Source organism: Lolium perenne, chromosome 5 (assembly GCF_019359855.2).
Source record: "Lolium perenne isolate Kyuss_39 chromosome 5, Kyuss_2.0, whole genome shotgun sequence".
In the NCBI taxonomy this organism is placed as follows: domain Eukaryota; kingdom Viridiplantae; phylum Streptophyta; class Magnoliopsida; order Poales; family Poaceae; genus Lolium; species Lolium perenne.
The window spans coordinates 124,614,697-124,640,996 of NC_067248.2; the positions used below are offsets into that span (position 1 = coordinate 124,614,697).

Consider the following 26,300-nt stretch of genomic DNA (forward strand, 5'->3'; position numbering starts at 1 on the left):
AGGCCTCCGGTGATGATCTCCCTCTCCGGCAGGGTGCCGAGAAGAGCTTTAGAACCCTCCCGAGCTAGGGTTTGCAATGGCGGCCTCGACGGAACTTTTCGTGGATGGAGGCTCGGTGTTTAGGTTTTTTTCGAGATCGTGAATAAATCGGCGGAAGGGCGAGGTTAGTGGCCGCCTAGGAGCCCACACCACCCCTAGGCCCTGGCCACACCCAGGCCGTGCCATGGGGTGGTCTGGCCGCCCTGTGGCGCCTCTTCGTCCCCCTTCGGACTTCGTCTTCGTGATGGTAAAATATTGACTACGGATTTTGTTTCATCCAATTCTGAGAATATTTCCTGTACAACTTTTCTGAAATACAAAACAACAGAAAACATGGAACTGGTACTGTGGCATCTTGTTAATAGATTAGTGCCGAAAAATGTAAGTGCAACGAAGTGTAATGAAAACATATATCGTTTGGGAATGCTCTTCTGCCCCGCCACCCTTGGTGCCATGCGTCTGCTTTGGCTTTTGGTGTGTTTCGGATCTGATTTGTTCTTTCATCATTATCGTTTTTGCGACGATGTAATTTGTTTGTGCATTGGTCATTTTTTGATGTTGGAGGAGGCAGCCTGTACCAATGTCTTACCGGGAGATTGAGAATGTGATGCTGCGGGTGTGTCTTTTTGGAACAATGGATCCTGATTTGGGTGCATTTGGTTTGCTCCTAGGGAGTTTATTTTATTTGTTTATGCTTAGGCTGGTGCATTCGTCTGTCTGTGTTGATTCATTTCGTTTAAACCATGACAACAAAATTTTAAGGGGAAACCAACACACATTACGCGGAAAAAAGAAACGGGCACAGCAAAGCGCGCTAGGTCCATCTAGTAATTTGTATTTCCCTGTGCTAATTGAGCATATTTTTTTATGATTATTCCAAGTTGCTGTGATGAGAAGTGTATGTTTATATTGTAATAATGAGCTTGACTGGATCTAGTTTCTGAAATTTATTGGATCAAATTTGCTGAATCGTATTGCATTGTATCAAATTTGTTGAATCAAAATGAAATCTACATTTATTGGATTGTGAAAACCAAAATTCGAAAAGCCCAATACTGAAATGGATTAAAAGGAAAAAAGCAGAATAAGAATTGGGCTCGTAACAGGCCAAGGCCTAACAAAGCCAAAAAAAAATCAGCATTACTTGGCTTGGCCCATATAATAGAGTTAATGGATTGGGCTGATTTTAGATAATGACGTTATTTTTTTGTCACAGTTTTGTCACGTCGGATTACCACGTCGGACCTGACGTGGCTTGTCTAGATCAACAATGACGGTTTAAAACATCGTTTGAACTATGACATTTATAAAACATCGCAATCGTCTAGCTATGACGTTTCTACAAAGACCGCCACTAACGGTCATTGCTGACGCTCAGTTTTCGACGTTCTCAAAACCGTCAAAAAAACGTCATAGACAATCCTGTTAAAATCGAGATGTAAACAAAGAACGAAGAATAAAACAATGCAGGGGACACGAGATTTTAACGTGGAAAACCCTTGCAACACACAAGGGAAAAATCACGGGCGCCAGCCAGCAAAACTTCACTATTTCGGTGGTGTTTACAAACGCCGTGGGTGTACAATAATGCGACAAAACCCTAGCGGTGGCTTACAGGGAAAATATATAGACGGTGGCAACGATCCGTACCGCGGGGGGCGACGGGCCTCGCTCCGCTCGTCAGAAGTTAGCCTCTTCTTGGAATTTGGATCACAATATAACAAACTCCACCTTGAGACAAATTCCTTGTAGCATGAACTTCAACAATCACCTGAATCAACAAAGAAAACACTTGCTAGCGCCAATAGCCACTTGGGCTAAACAGTTATACCAACCAAGCTTGAGCAAAGCTCAAACTTGTACACAGGGACAGGCTTAGTCATCATATCAGCAGGATTATCATGAGTACTAATCTTGCATACCTTCACTTTACCTTTTGCAACCACATCTCTGAATGCGTGGTACTTAATATCAATATGCTTTGTCTTCTCATGGAACATCTGATCTTTAGTAAGATAAATAGCACTTTGACTGTCACTGAACAACTTAATGCAAGAATTATCTCCACAAAGCTCAGCATATAAACCTTTCAGCCAAACAGCCTCTTTACCTGCCTCAGCAATAGCCATGTACTCAGCCTCAGTAGTAGATTGTGCAACGGCATCCTGCAAAGTAGCCTTCCAGCTAACAGCACATCCACCAACAGTAAACACATAACCTGTGAGGGACCTTCACTTATCCAAATCGCCAGCATAATCTGAATCCACATATCCAGCGAGCCCCTCACCAATCCTGCCAAACCTCAAGCAAGCTTTTGATGTGCCGCGAAGGTACCTGAAAATCCACTGAACATCTTTCCAATGTTCTTTACCAGGATTAGCCATGTGTCGACTGACCAAACTCATAGCATATGCAGATCAGGACGTGAACAAACCATGGCATACATCAAGGAACCAACAACACTAGAATAGGGAACTCGAGACATGTACTCAATATCATCTTTAGAGCTAGGACATTGCAAAGCTGAAAACTTGAAATGAGAAGCAATAGGAGTAGTAACTGACTTTGCATCATGCATATTAAAACGATGAAGAACTTTCTCAATGTACTTTTCCTGACTAAGAAACAACAAACTAGACTTTCTGTCCCTTTTAATTTCCATGCCTAGTATTTTTTTAGCAGGACCAAGATCCTTCATCTCAAACTCACTACTTAATTGATTCTTTAAAATAGTGATCTCTTTCATGCTCTTGGCAGCAATCAACATATCATCAACATATAACAGCAAATAAATAGGTGATCCATTAACAAACTTGATATACACACAACTATTATACCGAGATCTCTCAAAACCATGTGTAAGCATAAATGAATCAAACCTTTTATACCACTGTCGTGGCGACTGTTTCATACCATAAAGGGACCTCTTTAATTTGCAAACAAGATCCTCCTTACCATGCACAACATAACCTTCAGGTTGGTCCATATATATCTCCTCCTCCAACTCACCATGCAGAAAAGCAGTCTTTACATCTAGCTGCTCAAGCTCAAGATCATGCATAGCAACAATACCAAAGAAAGCACGAATAGAGCTATGCTTCACAACCGGGGAGAATACATCATTATAATCAACACCTGGAATTTGACTGAAACCTTTTACTACTAACCTTGCCTTAAACCGTGGAGGCTCATTAGGGGACAAACCTTCCTTTCTTTTAAATATCCACTTGCAGCGGACAGCCTTCTTTTGTTTAGGCAAGTGCACAACATCCCATGTGCCATTCTTCTCAAGCGATTGCATCTCTTCTTGCATCGCACCTACCCACTTCTCTTTATCATCCGAAGCAATGGCTTCAGTATATGTAGCTGGTTCAATATCATGCTCCACCTATTCAGCACAACTCAAACCATAATCAACAATATCACATTCTTGAATTAATCGGGTAGGAGGTGCAATATTTCTCTTAGGGCGGTCAGCAGCAATAGACCGTCCTTGTCGCTGAACAATAGGTGGTGAAGGTGGAACATCATTATCATCATTGTTGATTTCAGGAACCACATTTTCATTCTCCTTTGCGTGCTCCACCTGCACGCCAATTCTGTGCTGCTCATCATCAGAAACATCAGGAGAATCAATAGCATTAGAAATATCAGTAGACGGACTATCATTAAACATAACCGCCTCATTAAAAACGATATTCCTGCTCAACACAATTTTCTTAGTTTCAGGATTCCATAATCTATATGCCTTAACTCCTGAACCATAACCAAGGAAGATGCACTTAACAGCCCTTGGCTCCAACTTTCCATTATCAACATGAGCGTAAGCAGTGCAACCAAAAACTCTCAAATCTGAATAATCAGCAGGCGAACCAGACCATACCTCAGTTGGAGTTTTCTTATCAAGTGGAACAGAAGGTGACCTGTTGATGAGATAACATGCGGTGGAGGCTGCTTCAGCCCAAAAACTTCTATGCATCTTTGCATTAGACAACATGCAGCGAGCCCTAGAAATAATGGTCCTGTTCATGCGTTCAGCCACGCCATTCTGTTGAGGGGTGTACGGAATGGTATGATGTCTTACCATCCCATCATTGCTGCAAAACTCATCAAATTCATTTCAACAAAATTACATACCATTGTCAGTACGGAGTATCTTAACATTCTTTTCAGTTTGGGTTTCTACCATAACTTTCCACTTCTTAAAAGCATTAAAAACATCAGATTTATGTTTCAGGAAATATGGCCACACTTTCCTTGAGTAATCATCAATAATAGTAAGCATGTAATTAGCACCACCATTTGAAGTTCTACGGGACGGACCCCAAACATCAGCGTGTACATAATCTAAAATGCCTTTGGTGGTATGAACAGAAGCATTAAATTTTACTCTTTTATGCTTACCAAAGATGCAGTGCTCACAGAACTCAAGCTTACATAAATCGCAGCCATCAATTAGCTCTCTCTTTGCCAATTCTGCCATGCCAAGCTCACTCATATGTCCAAGACGCTTATGCCAAAGGTTAGTCTTACTAGATTCATCAGAACTAACAGCAGCAGCAATACCAGCCAAAGTGCTACCTCTAAGGACATATAATTTCGCAGAATTCATATCACCAATCATAATAATGAGAGAACCTGATGATACCTTCAAAAGTTTGTTCCCACCTTTGTACTTGTACCCGTCACAATCAAGGGTACTCAAAGAGATCAAATTCCACGCCATGGAGGGTATGTGTTTCACTCCTGTCAACGTGCGTGTCATCCCATCATGGGTCTTGATCTGAACAGAACCAATGCCAACAATGCTGCACTAGTTTTCATTCCCCACACGCACAAAATCTCCACTCTGCACAGACTCATAAGAACTGAACCAATCTTTGTTACAGCAAATATGAAACGAACATGCAGTATCAAGAATCCATTCATCATCACGTGAAACACATGCAGCCAAGATAGCTAAGCAATCTCCATCAGAACTATCACTACCATCATTACCAGCAACAACAGCAGCCTCACCCTTACCGGTGACAACGGCAGTCTTACCATTACCATCATTATTTTTCGGTTGGTAAGTTCCGTTCCTTTTCTCCTTGTTCTGCAGCTTCCAACAATCATCAATATTGTGGTTAAATTTCTTACAATACCTGCAGAACTTGTCATGTCCTTTGGACTTTGAGCGACCTCTGTCCCCCTTGCTCTTATCTCTATTGTTGTGGTAGTAGTTATCTCGCTGCTCAGGCCTGCCACGGACCTCTAATGCCTCCGCCTTGGTGGACGAACTTTCAGCCTGCACCATAGATTTCATTTTCTCCTTTTGTTAGAGAGCATCATAAACTTCCGCGAGAGTTAGTTTGTCGCGGCTCAATAATATGGTGTCACAAAAATTACTGAAAGAATTAGGCAGCAAGCATAAAAGAAGAAGACCTAAATCCTCATCCTCATACTTAACTTCTATAGACTGCAAATCAGAAACAATCTCTTTCCAGGAAGATAGGTGATTCATTACCGAACCTCCCTCTTGCAACTTATGCGAGAACAACTTCATCTTCACGTGCAATCTACCCGTGAGATCCTTGGACAAACAGATCTCCTCTAGTTTGACCCATAACTCGGCGGTGGTTTTCTCCTCCAGCACTTCCTGCAGAATATTATTGGACAGATGGAGTTGAATCAACGATAAAGCCTTACGGTCTTTCCGCTTCTCCGCATCGGTCCAGGTATCCTTCGCTTTCTCGCCGAAAGCATCAATCGCTTCATCCAGATCTGAAGATTGGGCTAGAATCGCCCTCATCTTCACTTGCCACAAAGCAAATCTCGTGGTGTAGTCCAGCTGCGGTAGATCGAACTTCAGTGATGACATCTCGTAAACCCTAGATCCAAAGAACACGGGCTCTGATACCACTTGTTAAAATCGAGATGCACAATAAACGAAGAACGAAGAATAAAACACTGCAGGGGACACGAGATTTTAACTGGAAAACCCTTGCAACACACAAGGGAAAAACCACGGGCGCCAGCCAGCAAAACTTCACTATTTCGGTGGTGTTTACAAACGCCGTGGGTGTACAATGATGCGACAAAACCCTAGCGGCGGCTTACAGGGAAAATATATAGACGGTGGCAACGATCCGTGCCGCGGGGGGCTTCGCCCCCCGCACCCCTAGGTGCACCTGCTGGGCCTCGGTGTGGGCTAACTTCAGACTCGCTTCGCTCGGCCCAAGCCTACCGGCGACGGGCCTCGCTCCGCTCGTCAGAAGTTAGCCTCTTCTTGGAATTTGGATTACAATATAACAAATATCCACTGTGACGTTTTTTGTGACGTTTTCGAAGCGTCATGTATTGACGGATTCCTTGTAGTGTAGCCGCTGTCACGCCTGTTGGACGCTGCCAATAAACCTGCCCCTATAATTAATTAATCATGTTGTGTGATTTGATCCTAAGGCGAGCTCCTCAAAGATGTCTTATTAGTGTTAGGAACCGTTAAACATTGGCTAGTAAGGTCCGAACCACCTTATATTACCCAATGATCGATAGGATAGCACACCTAGGAAATGAGAATATGTTAATAACATGAGATTAGCAATTTGAGCAGCAAGCTTATTTTTTCTTTACATATTTCCAGTTCCTAAAAAACCAAGTACATTAATCTGTTTTTCATAAGATTTTACTAAGTATAATTATGCGCAATATGCTAGTCGGCACGGGTTGATGACCGGCTATCATCAACCACGAACAGTTCACTCCATCATTCCAACATCGATAGTACATGTTAGGGTTAGGCTTGTGCTGCCACTCACTTGTTACAAGCCGGCTTGGATGCTAGGCTGGTGATCCACACTTGATCGGCCACCACAGGCTCGTCGTCGTCGTTCCGGTGCCACGTCCAAAGCGCATGCGTCGCGTTCACCACCTGCAGCCTTCCATGCCCAAAACTCGCCTCCCGAAACACCGAAGTCTTCGGCTGCGGGTCGATGTACTTCTCCGCGAGCCCTTCCCGATTCCCGCCGTCGCCGATCGTCACGTACACCGGCCCGCACGGGTCATCCCTGTCCTCGTACACGCGCGTGAACCGCTCATACGCGTGGACATGGCCGGCGAACAACGCGTCCACGCGAGCGCCGTAGAGCAGCGCCTCCATGGCGTCGCGCATGGCGTCGCCCTCCCCCTGGTGCGCCTTGTTGCTGTTGTACCACGGCGCGTGCACCAGCGCCACCACGAAGCACGTTTTACGGCGGTCGATCCCGGCGAGGTCGCCTTGCAGCCACTCGTGCTGCGCCGTGCCGGCCTCGTAGTCGGTGTACGAGCCCAGCATGACGACGTGCACGGCGCCGCCGGCCACGTCGAACGAGTAGTAGAGGTTCGATCCCGACGGCGAGGGGCCGGCGTCGTACGGCATGCGCCACCGCGCATTGTAGGCCTTGAACGCGCGCGGCTCGAGCAAGGGTACCTTCTCGATCTCATGGTTGCCCTGGGTCACCATCCATGGCCGCGAGCTCGCCAGCGGCTCCACTAGGCGGCCGTAAGAGTCCCAGCGTGGCTGGAAGAAGTCGGCGTACGACAGGTCGCCGGGGAGGAGGAGCATGTCGTAGTCCGCGGCGGCGATGTGCTGTAGCGTGCTCTTCGTCCATCCGGTCTGGCCGAGGTCACCTGTTCGTCTCATAATCGATCAAAGCGTGCCATATAACAAAGCGACCGGAATAATGTAATTAAAATCGAGGAGCATTTCATGCGAATGCAGTACCGGCGATGACGAACTCGAAGGGGAGGCTGGGCGGCGGCGTCCGGAAGGAGAACTCGCGCGACCGGTCGCCGCTGCACCGGTAGTAGTACGTCGTGCTGGGTTTCAGCGGGCCGATGACGGCGTCGTGGATGTTGCCTGAGTTGTAGAGGGCGAGGTACGAGTAGCTCGTGGTTGTTCCGGTCTCTGAGAATGTGTACTGCTGGCCTGAGGTCGTGCCGTACTCTACGATCGGCGGTGCATCGTCTTCGGTGATCCATGTCACCCTCATCCTGTCAGAGCCTACGGTTGATACGTGCACCTGCAACGAAGTTGAATTAGCAATTTCTTCAGAGCACCGAGTCCGGTGATGGAGGGCAAGGACGACGGCTTGCCTTCGGCTCGTGCCAGACTGCCAGCGTATGTAGTACTCGTTAGGTGTCTATGAACATATTTGTAATTTTTATTACTCTTGAAGCTCTTTGTACTAGTATCATACATGATTTATTAATTGAAATTTTTGAAAAAAAAAAGTGCAAACCGCACTATACAGATCAATAAAATGTATTTCCTTTTTTTATCAATCATCTTGATCACATTTTAATTTTATATAAACGAGTCACCGCGCACTGTGTAGCCACACCTTTTTTTTTGGCGTATCTCCGGCCAGATGCAAAAGCATCTATGGACAATGAGTTGGTACGGTTTTTTCTTTTTCTTTTACACATAAATAATTTAGGGGAACACAAACTGCGTACATGTTTTTCTTTTGGCATGACTCAGGCCAGATGCACGCGCACAAACAGATAGCGAGTCTACACGTTCTAATTTTTTTTCTTTGGCACGTACATTGTTTGGGTGAACAAAAAAGTTACGTAATTTTTTGCTAAATCCTAACCGTAAATTGTAGATCTAACAGTTAATAATATTTATGATGATGTGGATTAATGTAGTACCTCTATTTTAAAATTTCGTATTGTGCTTTTAGTATATAATAGATAGATAGATGGGCAAGTATAAGAAGAGAAAGTTTGGATTTCAGTCCCAACATTTGATTTTTTTTTTTGCCGACGATGAATAACAATTGCCATCAAAACTGTTAAAATAAGTTGTCACGGGGCAATTCTTGGTTGCTCCAAAACTGTTCACTTTACAAAACGTTGGCTCAATTGTGACTTACAAAGAAACTACAAATACATCACGCGAGTGGAAAAAACCAAAAAAGTAAAGACTTGCTGAAAATCATGAAGGACCAATTACAACTACAACGCGTGGACAAGAAAACTCAAGAAGTCTTCCGCGCTAGGAAATGCGTCACTGTACAGGTGATATTGTTGGGATTTTGGTGAGATTTGCGATTACCATTTTTTACTGAATTAAGGAAACAAAGCCAAGAGAACCAACATGTGGTTGGATGGTTAAGAGGGTAGTGGTACCCCTAACCTACCAGAGTTCAAATCCCGATTTGACACTTTGTCGTCTCATAAGACGGAATATTTTTCAGTGGGAGGCGACGTTTCCGTCGACAACGAGACGGATGTGGTGACTTCGTCAAGCTCAAGACCCGTCGAATCAGATCTTTGACGCACACTACACTTACGGGAAAAAACAGCGAGACGGATGTGGTGACTTCGTCAAGCTCAAGACCAGTCGAATCAGATCTTTGACGCACACTACACTTACGGGAAAAACCTTACGCAATTTTCTTACGGGCTGAGGTGTACATATGTGGAGCCATCTCCGGCCTGAAATCACGGGGCGTAACTGATTAGCAACAAATCTGCTGCAGCCACGTTCTCCCGTAAGATAATCCCGTAAAAAATATCCCGTAGGTGTAGCACTTCTGGTCTCTCAGAGATGCTCGTAGGGGTAGGGTGTGTCTGTCTTCATAAGGGTGAGTGTGTGCATTCTTGATTGTACTGTGTTTCGCCAAAAGAAATACCAACATCTAATAACCTAACTTAGATTTCTTGTCATATCTGAATACTGCATCAAAAGCTTACGGACGTACAACCAAAAGCTCAACGGAGCGCATGTTGTTTTTTCTCCTGTCGCATTCTTGGTTGGCCAGTAGCCAGGAAGCAAACGCAAACTAGTTATACAACGTTCGAAGCGATCGTTGCTGGCCTCCTTCCGTGAATCCAAGCACACTCTTGGTCCAAGATACCACTAGACAACAAAGCATATACCTTGCTTGCTACCTTTCACTTTCCTAGTGTTATTATCCATGAATCCACCATGCATGGCCACGATGAACGCCACGCTGTGGCACACTGCCACGTGAAGGATGTCACGTTGTTATTTTCCTTTCCTACAATCACTCACATTTTTTTTACAATTGAATTCTCTCTTCTTGGTTCTTGATGCTTCCTTTCTCTATCTTCTTCCTCCGCTCCGGCTACTATCCGACAATGATAATGAACCAGCGAGAGGCAACATCAAAGCATAAAGTGAAGCTCACTGGCTATGCAACAATGTGGCGGTTCGATGCCGAGTGAGGGGACAACGATGATAAAGGGTATGGTTAGGGGGAAGGGGTAAAGACCAGGACGAACAGCGATGATAAGGAGGTAGGTCAACGGAACTGGATGCAATAGGGTTTGTCGGTAGGCATGATGTTTATAAAGATATGTTGTAGTCGACCTTAGGACATTGCATGAGTTGCATCTAGATTCAGTCAACTGGCTACAGATTTGTGTTTCGATTAAAAAAAAACAAAGAATCGAGTTTACCTCAATCGAGCTATTCCTATATCTGCAGCTGGCTGCATTGGGGGGGGGGGGGGGAGGGGGGGGAGAGAGCTTAGACGCCTTCCGCACCGTATGATTTAGTTAAACTATGAGGATCGTCTGATCTGTGCAATATAAAACTCTTGTTTGCAGCATTTTTTTTAATGTTTGCAATATGATTCCAACAAAACCCCCTGATACAGAGATATAGAGAGTTGAAGGCGAGGAGCAAGAGTGGTGGCGGGGGCTCTTGACAGATCAAGAGGATCGGAGATGCTCCATTGTTGAAGAGGGAGAGAAGGTTGGAGGAGCCAAGGGAGAGGATTTTAGTCCCCGAGATTAGTCGGTCAGATTAAATCACTTCCTTTCAAGTGGTAATTTAGAAATAGCTACTTGAACCAAACGAGAAATGATTGAATCGGGTAAGTAATTTTATGAATAAGTCGGATCAAAGTTAAAAACCGGATAGATAAATGACTTGAGAGATTCATAGATACCCACTGAGCCGAGTTTGATCAAATATTTGACGAAAAGTTTGTAAGATATCATTGGAGAACATTTTAAGAAGTGGAGCTGCGGAGGAATTAACATGATATACACGAGCATTCGTGAACCGTACCTGCTGCGGCGTCTGGCCTTGGGCGTCCTCAAGAACGGATTTGAGCTCGGAGAGCGTCGTCCTCGGCTTGGGCCGCACGTAGGGCGATGTCACGGCGCGCGAGACGGACAAGGAGGACGCGGCGAGTATGGCGAGAGCCAGTATTGCTTTGCTCCCCGTTGCCATGGCGGATACAAACCAGAGAGAAGGCAACGAGAAGGACCGAAGGAGGGACAACATATAGACAAGGACCATGGACGTGGCACCGCGACACGCCGCTGAACCATGCGACCAGTGCGCAACCATCAACGAAATACAGCACGTACGTACTGGATGTGTTTCAGCCTGCAAGTGGAAACGCTGATAGCCTGACACTATAGATCTTGGTGCTTGTCTAGCTATCCAAGCGTCGGGTGGTTTCAGCGTCTTCTAGCTTTGATTTCTTAGCGTCAGCCAAGCGGCGTGTGAGAGCTATGTTCCGCGGGGGTTCAGGGGCGGTTTGCGCGTTCGCTGAAACTGGCGGTTTTCGCGTGCGCGCTCACGAAGAAAGCCTGACAGGCGATCGGCGTGGAGCCTCTAGTGTACCAAGCTACAAAATGGCCAGAGGAAAGCACTTCTTCCATTATTCACATTGATTCGATTCATGTCCGATGATGCACATCAACCTAGTTCCATATGTAAAGCAAACTTACGGCAGGCTGCAGGATCACTCATCGGACAAAGAAGCATGGTACGCACATAGCAAGTCGGCCCCTCCTCACGCCCACAGGAAGTGCTTCAACTGTCTCCAAGGGCGACACTTCAAGAAAGGATGTACTCGGCTGCAACGCGGTCACCATGATCGCCAGGCGTGCGCCTCCTACCTCACCCCGTCCCTTTGCTCCAAGGCAGTTGGGAAGCGGGATCAGTGGAAGATGGAGTTGCCAGAGTTGAGTCAAATTCGGGAAAGGATGTGCAAGAGATGATCGCATAGAGCATTTGATCCTGAGAACTCTGAAATGAAATAGCAGAAACCCCCAAATGGAGCCCGAGCTCCATGGCCCCTTTTTTAAAAATCTTGAAAACAATATTTAAAAGTTTCAAGAAATCTGAAGAGGAGAGGAAGCAAAAACTATGGTAGCCCTCCCAAAATAAAATGCAAGGGCAGCAAAACATTATGGAACAAAAAGTAAAGGTAGATCACCCTTGTGTAGCCCTTTCTTTAAGCAAGCTTATGTCATGTACCTTCAACATTGCGGTCAACTTTACTTTGTATAACCCTGTTCTGATGGCACAAAGGGTAATTGCTACATTGTCATCCAAAGAAGGTGAACTAAATACTACAGTAGCCATAATCCACATGATATACTTTCCCCAGGAGCAAATAGGTTTCACATTGCCATAATTGCAATTTCGCATGGCGACGTGGCTGGACTTGCTTAAACTACTTTGACAATTTCCAGCCTGAACTTTTGGGCAACCAAACAAGCTGCCTGGAGCAAACGTCATGAAGCTCGTCAAACTTTGCTCAGCGAGTCCAACACTTCATTATACATCTTGCTTCAGGGTAAACATCATGTCTTACATCCCTTGTAATCTTTGTATTCCAAATGGCATTGAGCATTAGTAACAAGTGAAAAGCCAACTAAACATTTGCCTCTAGAAGAAGAAAATGCACGCATAAGCTGTAATCACAGCTGTTAGTAGCACTGATACTGCATTAACAGCATCATTATCCAGGATAGTCATTCCAGAAATCTTGGTGACAGTAGGTCCCCGTTTACTGACCACCTACATGAAGAGGACAGGCAAACCATTGAATGTCGTGAACATAAAATTCATGGATCATATCTGGTTCAACATCATAAACCGTGTTTGCAAAAGCAGCAAAGCCAAGCTTCCAAAATGGAGAACCACGATTACTGCATGTGTGTATATCTTGAAAGTAGAATATAAAATCATCACACCAGAATAGCCAATATGGATAAGATAATTTTGAGGCACATACCATTGGGAATCTTTAAAAAAAAAAGAGAAATGAGACCAACCCAGGCACTAGCACCCGATGGCATTATTTTATAGAAGAAAAACTCCGTGAGCGCGAATACAGGATTCAAACCAGGGTGGGCTGGGAGCGCTCTGGCACCTCAAGCCACCAGAGCGACGATCTGTTCTCCATTGGGAATCTTATATTGCCATAAGTAGCAGATTGGTCCCCCGGTTCACCTAACATTTACAGTTTGGGCCAACAAACATTCCCTAGAAGACATGGCATGCCACATAAGCATGTAGACAGGTAGACACATCACACAATCTCCATCACATTTCTGTTCTACCAAATAGCACTGGAAAGGACAAATTACACTCACGAACTTGCAGACTGCAAGGTCCAAGGGAAACAACCATGCTGCTTATCTCTTACTAATAGAGCATCAGATCCGTTTGCCAGAATCAAGAATAAAGGAAGTCCCTAACTTATGTAGGTTCTTCTGAGGGGTAGCTCGACTGGTACAAGACAAGAATCCTCTGCGCAGCATGTGTGTCCTTGTTTGCTCCAGTTGAAGTTCAATTGCAGGCCCCCATTTACATGGATGAATTCGAAGGCTTTCATAAAAACAAGAAGTAAATTCTCCTTGACTTTTGATGCAAAACAAGATCCTTCCTACGGACCACCCTGCCATCCTAGCTTGGATGCATGGTCAAAGTTGCCTCCTTTGCGAGCAGCAAGAGACCGGGATGCATCTAACATAGCAGGTGAGCCCAACAATGCCCAGAAGTAAGTAAGACCCGAGAGTCATCGAGGCATCGACACTGCTAATTATGGCTTCGATGCAGCGATTTGATCTGAAGCTGCAATGTACTCGAGGTGGTGTGATCAATTCCATGACGCAGAACATCATAAAGTCCAAGGCACACCCACCAAGAGGATTGGAAGTGGTGCGACGCCAAGTGACAGGGGAGGAGCATTAGATCTATCAAAGCAGCCCAATGTAGGATTAAAAATTCCCACACCAGGGTGCCTCAAAATAAAAAATAAAAAAATGGGATCTATCAAGGCAGCCCAACGTAGGATTGAATTCCTGGTTACTACTCGACAACAGAAACGAGTCACCAGCAGGAAGAGGTGATGGACCTACGAGGAGCAGCTATTTGCCCACCAGCTACGTCCAAGCTTGCACCTTTCTGTTGGTGGCTATCTTAGCTTTTATTGGTTTTTGCCCCTTGCTTTGTCCTTCTAGAATTGTAAATAAACCTTTTTTCTCATGTAATGCATGCCAGAGCTCCTGCCTTTTTCAGCCACGAAAAATAAAACAAAAAAGCTCCACGGTGGACTTGCAGGGTCAAGCCACCTACTCAGACAAGTTCGACCTCAGCTGCCGCATTTTAGGATAAACGGGTAGTTGTCTTTAGATGCAAACAAGTCTATTCGGTGGGGTCTAACGCACTACTGGTCTAAACCCCAAGAGAGAAGCCTAGCTGTACCAATAAAATGTTCTTCATTAGACCTATCTTTTATGCTTCTTTCTCATCCAAAAGATCATCTGAATTTGTGCCCCAAATATCACTATGATTCAATTCTCATGACTTGTTTCTATACTAGTTGCATCAGTTTTTCTTTGGGCTAATAAGCTTTTCCAACTCAACTGGATTCACGCCAAGTCGCCAACTATCTGTCACTACACATTATGCAAGTAGGAAGAAACGTGGGCAACGCACTAACATTTCAACACTCACCCTTACATGTGGCTCCCTCAATCTAAGCCTGGAATGAAAGTGGACTACCATTTTTTTATATTAAATTGTACCAACCGGATTTACTCAAGAGCTTGTAGCTCTGATACCATGTAAAATTGCGTGCACCAGCCAGTTCACCCAAAAGCTCAAGCTGATAGAGAAAGGTGAGCACTGCACTTATACTTCAGCAATGGTGACCTAGGCTTTGACCCATACACTGCACCAAGGTAACCCTGTCACTAGAGAGCTCATGATCTCACCATGGTGTCTTTCTTTGTGGGATTGGTTGGTTTGGTTCAACTAGCACATCTGTCTATTTCTCATGAAATGGGTTGATCTAGCGAACTAATTATGGTCGCTTTAGTCTTTTCTTCAGAGCCTAGTCAAAGTGGGGACAAAGTTTGCTGACTCAAGAAGGCTTGTGGCATGACACGTCATCCAAAAGGTGTTACAAATTGCAAATTTGAGGGATTTATTTGACCCGTTTGAAATGTGAAGGACCAACAAGGCCCATCTACTGAACTTGAGGGACCAATTTGGTCACTGGCACCAATTTAACATTTAACTAACATTAACATATATGTTTTAACATCACTGGCTGAATGTACCAAGTGTGCTAAAAAGACATATGCAAGTCCCACAAACTGACCAGCAGTATGTCTTAATGATTTTTTTCACAACTGTCTTAATGATTTCTTGAGATGCAATATTACTTAAACGATGGATCATGGCTCGTACATATTGAAAGCATGATTCCAACCTAAATGTCACTGAAAAGTTTACCTTCTTACGAACGCTGCAGTATCCGCTGAACTGAAGTGTAGCACCCAGCAACGAATCAATTAGACTCCCAAGCAAACCAGCAGCAGCAGAGATAGGTATAGCTAGGAGCTGTCGAAGCCCCATCTTAAAAGAGCATTCAGCTGTCATAAGTCCAACAGCAACAAAAGTCAGACCGATGGTTAGACCACCTGCTGTGGCTGCAAGAAGTCCTTGTAAGGTCACTCCACCATTTGTACCTTTCCTGACAGGCTTATACATGATACAATGAATTGTCAGCTCGCGCATAAAAATAAACAAAAGAAAATGTCACTGGAAATATTTAAATGAGCCAAAAACGGAACAGCAGATAGTTCGGGATCTAGCGGGTATGAGATGCATGGCATTCGATGGAAGATTTCAAAGGACAAAACCCATGTTTGTCCATATCGTTAGTGCATAGGGGAGTGGTGCATGCACTGGCGCTAAAAATGTCTCGTCATGGAAGGAGCAATTTACTAACGGCAAGATGTTCCTACAATGATTCTAGAATCAGTAACTTAACAAGATCTTAGGATACGCCATACCTTCTTTGGTTTTGACGGATTGAACATTGAACAACGATATCAATGTGGTTAATAAATTAGCATTTGCTCAGGAGTACAGAGGGAAGTTCCTCAAGTGCAGATGGAATATAATACCCAGAATGGACAATGAAAGACATTGTGTGGGCATTTTGTGTATTGCAAGTTCGGTTTCATAATGTGGGTCAACGATAAGAAGCAATCTCAAGACAATCATGTGGTCTCGCATGGTTCTTCATAACATGATAGTCAAAGATGAGAAATAAATTGCAGCCATTCTCAACGTCAATTGCTCAACCACCAGTTTCACTCAAGACAATCAATCCTGGTTGAGCTTTTTTTTTAAAGGCCAATCTAGATAGATAAGATTAAGATTCAATGCATTGGGACTGCCTAAGTGCAGCATATGCATAATAGTGTGGGGACTTCCTTAACTAGACGTCCACATCAACTTTTGCCCAGTGGTCATGTTTTAGATTCAGCTTATGTCACCGCATTGCGGCTGACTTGGCTATGATCAGGTTACTGATGTGTGCAGTTTTCTTACATCGATTTTTATTCTATATCTAGAACATGCTCATAATAATTATTATTATGATTAGATCTACAAGCATGTCTATGGCAATTCACAATGTTACCCATATTTCAAGCCTGCCCGGAGAGGATTTATAGTGGGCTCCAACAGTTGCATGAATAACAAACAAAAAAATGCCTACACACATGTACTTTGGTCAAATCAATTATGTTTCTTGTTTCTTAGTCTGATGCCCAAAACAATTTGGTCACGAACATGGCATTACCAAGAAAAGTACAATTTCATATTGTTTCATGGAAACCCAAAGGTGTTGTGTTTGTAAAGTTAAATTGATCTGAACAAATGCATGGTGGTTTGACAAAGAACAATTAAGATGGGATGCTACAGGTAGTCAGGTCTATTAGGCTAGCCAAACTTACCCACAAAATATCGGCTGAGAGATGGAAGAAACTTTTCTGCTTCCTAGATTTCAATTTCTAGGTAGTTTATTCCAGTAAACTACATGCGATAATATCCTCTGATTAACTGAGTTCAGGTGGCGAAACAAACCCCCACCACCCTTCTGATTGTCTCAAGAAGATAGAAAAAACTAGAATTACACCTCAACCACGAAAGGGACACATACCTTCAGTGTAGTGATAAGCCGTGGTTGTTCATCACTAAGCACACCAATTTCTGATGACCAAGTGTCTCCATTGCAGCAGCAATAGTGGCCAATAATAGAACCTATTATACCAGTTATAAACTTTGAATCATTCGAATCCAAGCATTGATCTTGTCCCCCAGTCGTTATCGCCAAAAAGATGACCAATACAGTCGCTATTGCACTATTTGCTAGAACTTGCATCCTTCAAGAATAAAGACATAAAACAGAATAATAAGATGTGGGAGCAATATCAAGTTGTCAAATCATCAGCTATTTTCTGAATATCCTACACAATTGTCATCTATTTTACAGAAGAGAAAGGCAAATTACAAAATAGAAAATTTCACAAGATTCATCGACGTCTGCTTACTATTATGTGACAAATTGATGCGGACTGTAAGTTAGTGTTTTGTATCAAGTACTGATTCTCAAGAAGAATATTGCCAATTCATTCTGCTGAAACAAAACATTTGCGAGTAAATGCAGAATCTATCGGTGCACTGATTGACAGAATTTTTTTTTTTTGACAAGTCTACGAGTCTGAAATAACATCAACCACAGAATGGACATTTCTAAGTAGAATCGTCAATATACATAGTTTATTGGAAGCTATGGAATTAGACCTAAGAAATAATACCAAATAAGCAACACATGACATATCTCATAGTTCTTCCACTACTTTGGTTACTTCAAATTGTCTCTGAATGATTGTCCATTTAACAACAGCACACACTTCAGTGATGTGATTTCCAAAGAAAGATGGAACAACTAACCTCATAGTTGGGTAGGAGAAAGAGTTTATGAACTAAAATACAAAAGTTGTGTCAAAAGTTCAGACAGATCGTTACTTATTTCAGCATAGCAACACTCGGCAGTTTGCTAACAGGCCACCGTGAGCTAAGAGCATCTCCAGTCGCGTCCCCCAAAGCGTCCCCCAAACCGCGCCGGATTGAGCGTTTGGGGGACGTGTTTTGTTCGTGCCGCGTTTGGGGGACGTCGCTCCCTAGCCGCGTCCCCCAAACGCCGCCCCCAATCAGAAATTCAAATTGTTGCATTCAAAAGAGATCGTTCCCGCCGAATCGTCGCGATCAGAGTAGCGGCGATCAAATATAGCATATGAATAAAAATGTTTGCGAAGATTGTTTTCAAATTAAAATACAACAAACAATAAATAGGGCTAGATGCTAGATCAAGGTGCCACGGTATTTCCTTTGATCCTCCACAAATGCTCAACGAGATCAGCTTGAAGTTGATCATGAACATTGTTGTCACGGATCTCTGCGTGCATGGCGAGGAAATCAGCAAAATCTGCAGGCAACTCATGATCAACCTCCGCAAGAGGGCCCTCACACTCATAGGGACCAACATGTGTCCTGGCATGATTCTTGCGGTCATCCTCGATGATCATGTTGTGCATGATCACACAAGCCTGCATCACCTCCCACATTTGGTCGTGAGACCAGCTTAGAGCAGGGTACCGGACAATGGCAAATTGTGCTTGAAGCACACCAAATGCCCGCTCGACATCCTTCCTGCAAGCCTCCTGTCGCGTAGCAAAGTGGGAATTCTTCAGACCTGATGGATTCGAGATTGTTTTGACAAAAGTGGCACATTTTGGATATATACCATCGGCTAGATAATAGCCTTTGGTATATTCGTGGCCATTGATCTTATAGTTGCATGGTGGAGTATGCCCTTCCACTAGTCTGCTGAACACCGGAGACTGCTGCAACACGTTGATGTCATTGTGTGATCCCGCCATGCCAAAAAAAGAATGCCAAATCCACAGGTCATAATCTGCCACAACTTCAAGCACCACACTGCAATATCCATGACGCCCTTTGTATATACCTTGCCAAGCAAACGGGCAGTTCTTCCATGCCCAGTGCATGCAATCGATACTTCCAAGCATTCCAGGAAATCCTCTGGCAGCATTTTGTGCCATGATCCTTGCAGTCTCTTCCTCAGTTGGCCTCTCAAGTAGTATTTGCCAAACTTTCCCACCACAGTTCGGCAAAACTTGTACATGCACTCAATGGCAGTAGACTCACTCATGCGAAGGTAGTCGTCCTGTGTATCGGCAGGTGCTCCGTATGCAAGCATCCTCATGGCGGCGGTGCACTTCTGAATCGACGAGAACCCGACAACGCCTACAGCGTCAAGCTTGAGCTTGAAGTAGGGGTCGAACTCTCGAACGCCGTGGAGGATATTCATGAACAGCCCCTTGCTCATCCTGTACCGGCGCCGAAAATTGCCGGCATGTGTTGCATCGTCAGTGAAGTAGTCGTTGTGCAGCATGGCATGCCCCTCCATCCTCTGCCGGGGCTTGGACTTCCTTCTCCCCGGCCTTGATCCTCCGCGGCGCGGCCTCTTCCTCTTCTCCGCCTCGGCGTCAAGCATGTCCTGGAGGGACGCGATGATCAGCAAATGCTCCCGGAGGTCGTCTCGAAGGCTTGCTCGTCCTCCAGCAGCAGGGCAACCATCTCATCTTCGCTATCCATGTCTAAAAGCAAAATCAATGGTTAAAATTACGCCGAGGCAAACGACGCAACGAACAGCGGCCAATCGTGCCTACCTGGCAAGTCGTCGAGCACCTTGTGTGCGCGGAGGTGGGGCGGATTCAACGCCGCGTTCTGGGACGCGATGGCCAAGCGGCGGCGGCGAAACGACCGGCGGGAGCGCCAGCCGCGGCGACGGCGCCGACTCTCAGAAGAGATCAGACGCTCAAACGGCAGGCAAATCCAGCGGCGGCGGAGGGGTGGGAGGCGCGGGAAGGAAGGAGCGATGAGAAAAAAGGCGCGAATCAACGGTTTATGCAACACGTCGCCGACATGTGGGAGCCCGCAACTCCCCGCATCGCTTTTCGTTGTGTCTGGCGTGCCCGGAGCGTCCCCTGTGGGACGGGGACGGCCTCGAGGCGCCGGACACCGTATCGAGACGCGCCGGACAAAATTGGGCTTTGGGGAACGCGGCTGGAACCGTTTTTTGGTCCGGCGCGCCCTAAATTGCTTTTGGGGACGCTTTGGCGGACGCGACTGGAGATGCTCTAAATTAGTAGGTTTGCAGACAGAAAAACATGGAATGTCTGACTCTAACATCGATGCACAGACCCATATCTAGAATACTAAATACCCGATTCTTCGATCTACATGATTGATTAACAAATTACTCCATTTGACATGTCAAAGCAAAGATATGTGCAAAAAAAGGGAGGAATAGGTTGACTGTTATCCAAAGTGAGAATAACTCAGCTGAGAAACAACGACAATCAGGAAGATGCAGATGCCCATTACCAGTTGCGCTGGCCGCCCTCCTTGAAGTCCTCCTCGACGCGCCGCTTGCGGTCCTCGCCGATCTTGGTCACCTTGGAGGAGGTGAAGAAGAAGGCCAGCAGCAGCGCTCCGTACCTGTAACCGCAGGCAAGGTGGATAGCCATCACGGCGAACCCGGCGACGCCGCCCGAGACGTCCAGCGAGCGGCGCCGGACAGCGCGGGCGGCTATCACCGCCGACAGGGCGGCACCGACGGCCGAGCGGACGGCGATGGAGGCGACGGCCATCGGGGACAGGCTGCGATGGGAGCCGAGCGGATTTGGTGGGGATTGAGGTTGACTTTTTCGCTGTAAGTCCACCCTTGAGTTTTTGCTGTGTTGGTCATTATAAAAAAAAATATAAGTGGTCGTACTGGAAAGAAACAGCGTTGTGTACTTTTTTTCGCAAACGTGCTGAAGACATTTCAATTTTAATGGCAAAATCTCCTTATGCAACACAGTTCGGAGTCACAAACCTGACCAGGTCTATCATTCACAGAAGGACCACCGGAGAAGTGCTTGTAGCTTCACAAGAGAAGTACCCGTAGCTTCACCGAAGAGGGCCGCAGCAGCCGGTGCAGTCCAAGATCCGGTAGGAGGGTGTCAAGTCAAGGATCGAGGAGCACTGTGACACCGACATTGCCGCCTGCCGGTGAAGTCGCGGTTAGGGAGACGTCAGCGAGCCATCAGCAAGCTGGACAGGCGCACGAGCAGGGATGAGGATGAGCTGGAAGGGAGGTCGGAGGTGCCGCGGGGGGGGGGGGGGGGGTGGGTGAAGGCGACACTCGGGGAGGACATGACTTGAAGGCAGGCGGTGCTAGGTCGGAGGTGTACGTGCGAGAGGTGAAGGTTAACCATTGGTTGATCTAGATCAAAACTAAAAAAAAAACCTAATTGATTTTTAGGTGTTGGGTTCTATTTTAGGTTAGGTTAACCTAACCATTGGTTAAACGGGAACCTAGTCCCAATTTGAGGTGTGCCTATGAATATATGTGAGTATAGCTATGTCCAATTAGTGAGTACACCTATGTTGAACTTGTAAGTACAACTACGCGTTGTGATGAGGATATCCCTACCGAACTACTACCTCTGTCATTGCAAGATAAAGACGATATTGTTGTGAAGCTCAAGTTCAATATAGTCAGGATTAGATCCATTACAAGGGCTCGTGCGAAACTACTTAAACCACTCCTGAATGATATTTTGATCGATGAGAACTTTATACTGCCTAAGTCCTTTGACTTCTGTATGATTAGGTAGGAGGATGGAGCAAGCATCGACGAGGAGGAGAGGAGCAGCTGGACATGGTGCTGGACGTGAAGACATCACATGGACACGCGAGGGAGAAGCGGGAGGTATGCGCGAAGGAGGGAGAAGAAGACATCAAGGCCAACACCAAGTCTGGGCGGCTTGGCGCCCAGCCCAGCGCCGAATGAGTCGGTCCCGACGGGACCCTGGATCGGTGCACACTGGGCCCGATCCAGGGAGGATGGCTCGGTCGCCCGGCAGCCACCCGGTGCCTGGCCCGGTTCCAGCCGGCTGCCTGGCCCCTGGCCAGGTCCCGTCGGACCCCACGCCGACCGAGTCCGAAACAAGTTTGGCTGAATCCCGTTTTGGGTCGGTTTGTATCAGTTATTTTCGACCCCTGGTCGTCCTGAATCCCTATATAAGTGCCCAGGACGCCCCCAAAATAGACTTAGAACATATTTAAGATAAACCCTAGTTGATAGTTGATTGCTTTGCAACTCTATTGAATCTATACACCAATTCGTATTGATCTGGTGTTTTGCTACTAAAAGTTTGTGCGATCTATCGTTCCACTAGGAATTAAGAGATTGCAATTTACCGCTTCGTGATCGACGGCTACGTGCGCAAGTGTGTGGAGTTGTGAATATCTTGCAGGGTTGAGAGATGTTACATTGGCGACAGGGACCAATCGAGAGACTCGTCAGCATCATACAAGTTTTCATCCACTTCATCATCGTGTATCTCCGAAGTGTTCATCGTGTGTTCATCACCATCCACCTCGTTTACTGAGAAGATTGAGCAACCCCTTATCACGTTGCACTACGAAAGTACATCTAAACACGTGTCAGCAGAGGAGCGCTCCTTTGCAAATAGTCGATTCGCACCACCGCCGTGCCCTAGAGTTCCCACCGTCGAGGCTCGTGTACAAGGAAGATCATGCCGCGCTGGGGGCTGCTGACCAGTGGGGAAGACACATGGAAGACCACACGCACCTCCTGCCCCTGCCGCCGGCGACGACCACGCGCGCCTCCTGGCCCCTGCCGCTGGCGACGACCACACGCGCCTCCAGGTGGTCCACACCATCGAACTCCGCCCGGCACTTTGGTCCCGCCCCCCAAGCACCTCCTAGTACCTGCAGCCGGCGACGACCTCGCGAGATCCGTCGCGCTAAAGCCCTACAGCGGACGACGACCTCGCGAGACCCTGCCTAGGGCGGCGCTGCTGCGAGCGTCCCTGGTACAAAAGGTCGTTGTTGCTGCTACAGAAGGCCGCCATTCCTGCTACACAAGTCCGCCAGCGCTGCTACACAAGGTCGCCAATGCTGCTACAGAAGTTCGCCGGCGTTGCTACAGAAGACCGTCGGTGCTGCTACAAAAAGGCGTCGGAGCTGCTGCATGTAGGATAACGTTGCATAGAAAACAAAAATTTTCCTACCGCGAACACGCAATCCAAGCCAAGATGCAATCTAGAAGACGGTAGCAACGAGGGGGTATCGAGTCTCACCCTTGAAGAGATTCCAAAGCCTACAAGAGGAGGCTCTTGTTGCTGCGGTAGACGATCACTTGCCGCTTGCAAAAGCGCGTAGAAGATCTTGATCACGATCGGTTCCGGCGCCACGAACGGGCAGCACCTCCGTACTCGGTCACACGTTCGGTTGTTGATGAAGACGACGTCCACCTCCCGTTCCAGCGGGCAGCGGAAGTAGTAGCTCCTCTTGAATCCGACAGCACGACGGCGTGGTGTCGGTGGCGGTGGAGAAGTCCGGCGGAGCTTCGCTAAGCTACGCGGGAGATATGGAGGAGAGGGGGGCGGCTAGGGTTTGGGAGGGGGTGGCCGGCCACTTCAAGGGGGGCGGCCAGCTTGTGGTCTTGGGGTGGCCGGCCCCCTCCCTTGGCCCCTCATTATATAGGTGGATCCCCAAGTGTTGGTGTCCAAGTCTTCGAATAAGACCCGAACCAAAAACCTTCCATAAGAGGGGGAAACCTAGCTGTTAGGACTCCCACCAAAGGTGGGAGTTCCACCTCCCATATGGGGGGGTGGCCGGCCCCTGGGGGAGTCCACTTGGGACTCCTCCCCCACTAGGGTTGGCCGGCCATGGAGGTGGAGTCCCATGTGGACTCCACCTTCCTTGGTGGTTTCTTCCGGACTTTTCTAGAACCTTCTAGAACCTTCCATAGAACCTTCCGCGACATTTTAATTCACATAAAATGACATCCTATATATGAATCTTATTCTCCGGACCATTCCGGAACTCCTCGTGATGTCCGGGATCTCATCCGGGACTCCGAACAAATATTCGAACTCCATTCCATATTCAAGTACTACCATTTCAACATCCAACTTTAAGTGTGTCACCCTACGGTTCGTGAACTATGCGGACATGGTTGAGTACTCACTCCGACCAATAACCAATAGCGGGATCTGGAGATCCATAATTGCTCCCACATATTCAACGATGACTTTAGTGATCGAATGAACCATTCACATACAATACCAATTCCCTTTGTCTCGCGATATTTTACTTGTCCGAGGTTTGATCTTCGGTATCACTCTATACCTTGTTCAACCTCGTCTCCTGACAAGTACTATTTACTCGTACCGTGGTATGTGGTCTCTTATGAACTCATTCATATGCTTGCAAGACATTAGACGACATTCCACCGAGAGGGCCCAGAGTATATCTATCCGTCATTTGGATGGACAAATCCCACTGTTGATCCATATGCCTCAACTCATACTTTCCGGATACTTAATCCCACCTTTATAACCACCCATTTACGCAGTGGTGTTTGGTGTAATCAAAGTACCTTTCCGGTATAAGTGATTTACATGATCTCATGGTCTTAAGGACTAGGTAACTATGTATTGAAAGCTTAAAGCAAATAACTTAATGACGAGATCTTATGCTACGCTTAATTGGGTGTGTCCATTACATCATTCATACAATGACATAACCATGTTATTAATAACATCCAATTGTAGGATAACGTTGCATAGAAAACAAAAAAATTTCCTATCGCGAACACGCAATCCAAGCCAAGATGCAATCTAGAAGACGGTAGCAACGAGGGGATGATCAAGACTAACCCTTGAAGAGATTCCAAAGCCTATAAGAGTAGGCTCTTATTACTGCAGTAGACGATCACTTGCCGCTTGCAAAAGCGCGTAGAAGATCTTGATCACGATCGGTTCCGGCGCCACGAACGGGCAGCACCTCCGTACTCGGTCACACGTTCGGTTGTTGATGAAGACGACGTTCACCTCCCCGTTCCAGCGGGCAGCGGAAGTAGTAGCTCCTCTTGAATCCGACAGCACGACGGCGTGGTGTCGGTGGTGGTGGAGAAATCCGGCGGAGCTTCGCTTAAGCGTGCGGGATATGGTGGAGGAGAGAGAGACCGCTAGGGTTTGGGGAGAGGGGCGCCGGCTAGGGCACCCTTGAGGGGTGCGGCCATGGTGGTGGCTTGAGTGGCCGGCCAGCCCCTCTCTCCCCTTCTTTATATAGGTGGAAGCCCCAAGGCTTAGGTCAAAGAGTCCGAATAAGACCCCAACCAAAACCTTCCAAGTGTCCAAACCTAGGGGGAGTGGGACTCCCCCCTTTCCTTGGTGGGGTGGCCGGCCACCATGGTGGGGAGTCCACTTGGGACTCCTCCTCCCTTAGGTTGGCCGGCCAAGGTGGGTGGAGAAAGGGACTCCACCTTCCATCCTTATTTCTTCCGGACTTTTCTAGAACCTTCTAGAACCTTCCGTAGAACCTTCCGGATCATTTTAATTCACATAAAATGACTTCCCATATATGAATCTTATTCTCCGGACCATTCCGGAACTCCTCGTGATGTCCGGGATCTCATCCGGGACTCCGAACAAATATTCGAACTCCATTCCATATTCAAGTACTACCATTTCAACATCCAACTTTAAGTGTGTCACCCTACGGTTCGTGAACTATGCGGACATGGTTGAGTACTCACTCCGACCAATAACCAATAGCGGGATCTGGAGATCCATAATGGCTCCCACATATTCAACGATGACTTTAGTGATCGAATGAACCATTCACATACTATACCAATTCCCTTTGTCTCGCGATATTTTACTTGTCCGAGGTTTGATCTTCGGTATCACTCTATACCTTGTTCAACCTCGTTTCCTGACAAGTACTCTTTACTCGTACCGTGGTATGTGGTCTCTTATGAACTCATTCATATGCTTGCAAGACATTAGACGACATTCCACCGAGAGGGCCCAGAGTATATCTATCCGTCATCGGGATGGACAAATCCCACTGTTGATCCATATGCCTCAACTCATACTTTCCGGATACTTAATCCCACCTTTATAACCACCCATTTACGCAGTGGCGTTTGGTGTGATCAAAGTACCTTTCCGGTATAAGTGATTTACATGATCTCATGGTCATA

General features: G+C 46.3%; 2 protein-coding genes across 2 annotated transcripts; both read right to left on the reverse strand.

Annotated features, from left to right (window-relative positions):
* Positions 1-6,690: 6,690 nt before the first annotated feature.
* LOC127299814 (probable purple acid phosphatase 20) lies at positions 6,691-11,326 on the reverse strand. Its single transcript, XM_051329859.2, has 3 exons — positions 11,108-11,326; positions 7,784-8,081; positions 6,691-7,689 (listed from the first exon to the last, which is right to left on the reverse strand). The coding sequence occupies exons 1-3, from the start codon at positions 11,324-11,326 to the stop codon at positions 6,836-6,838; spliced, it is 1,371 nt and encodes a 456-aa protein (XP_051185819.2). The 3' UTR covers positions 6,691-6,835.
* Positions 11,327-12,307: 981 nt separating this feature from the next.
* Positions 12,308-21,142, reverse strand: LOC127299815 (protein PGR). The gene is made up of 5 exons (XM_051329860.1): positions 21,111-21,142; positions 20,618-20,968; positions 17,304-17,526; positions 15,584-15,832; positions 12,308-12,856 (listed from the first exon to the last, which is right to left on the reverse strand). Exons 1-5 carry the CDS (start codon positions 21,125-21,127, stop codon positions 12,725-12,727), a joined length of 972 nt encoding a protein of 323 aa, XP_051185820.1. The 5' UTR covers positions 21,128-21,142; the 3' UTR covers positions 12,308-12,724.
* Between the last annotated feature and the right edge of the window lie 5,158 nt (positions 21,143-26,300).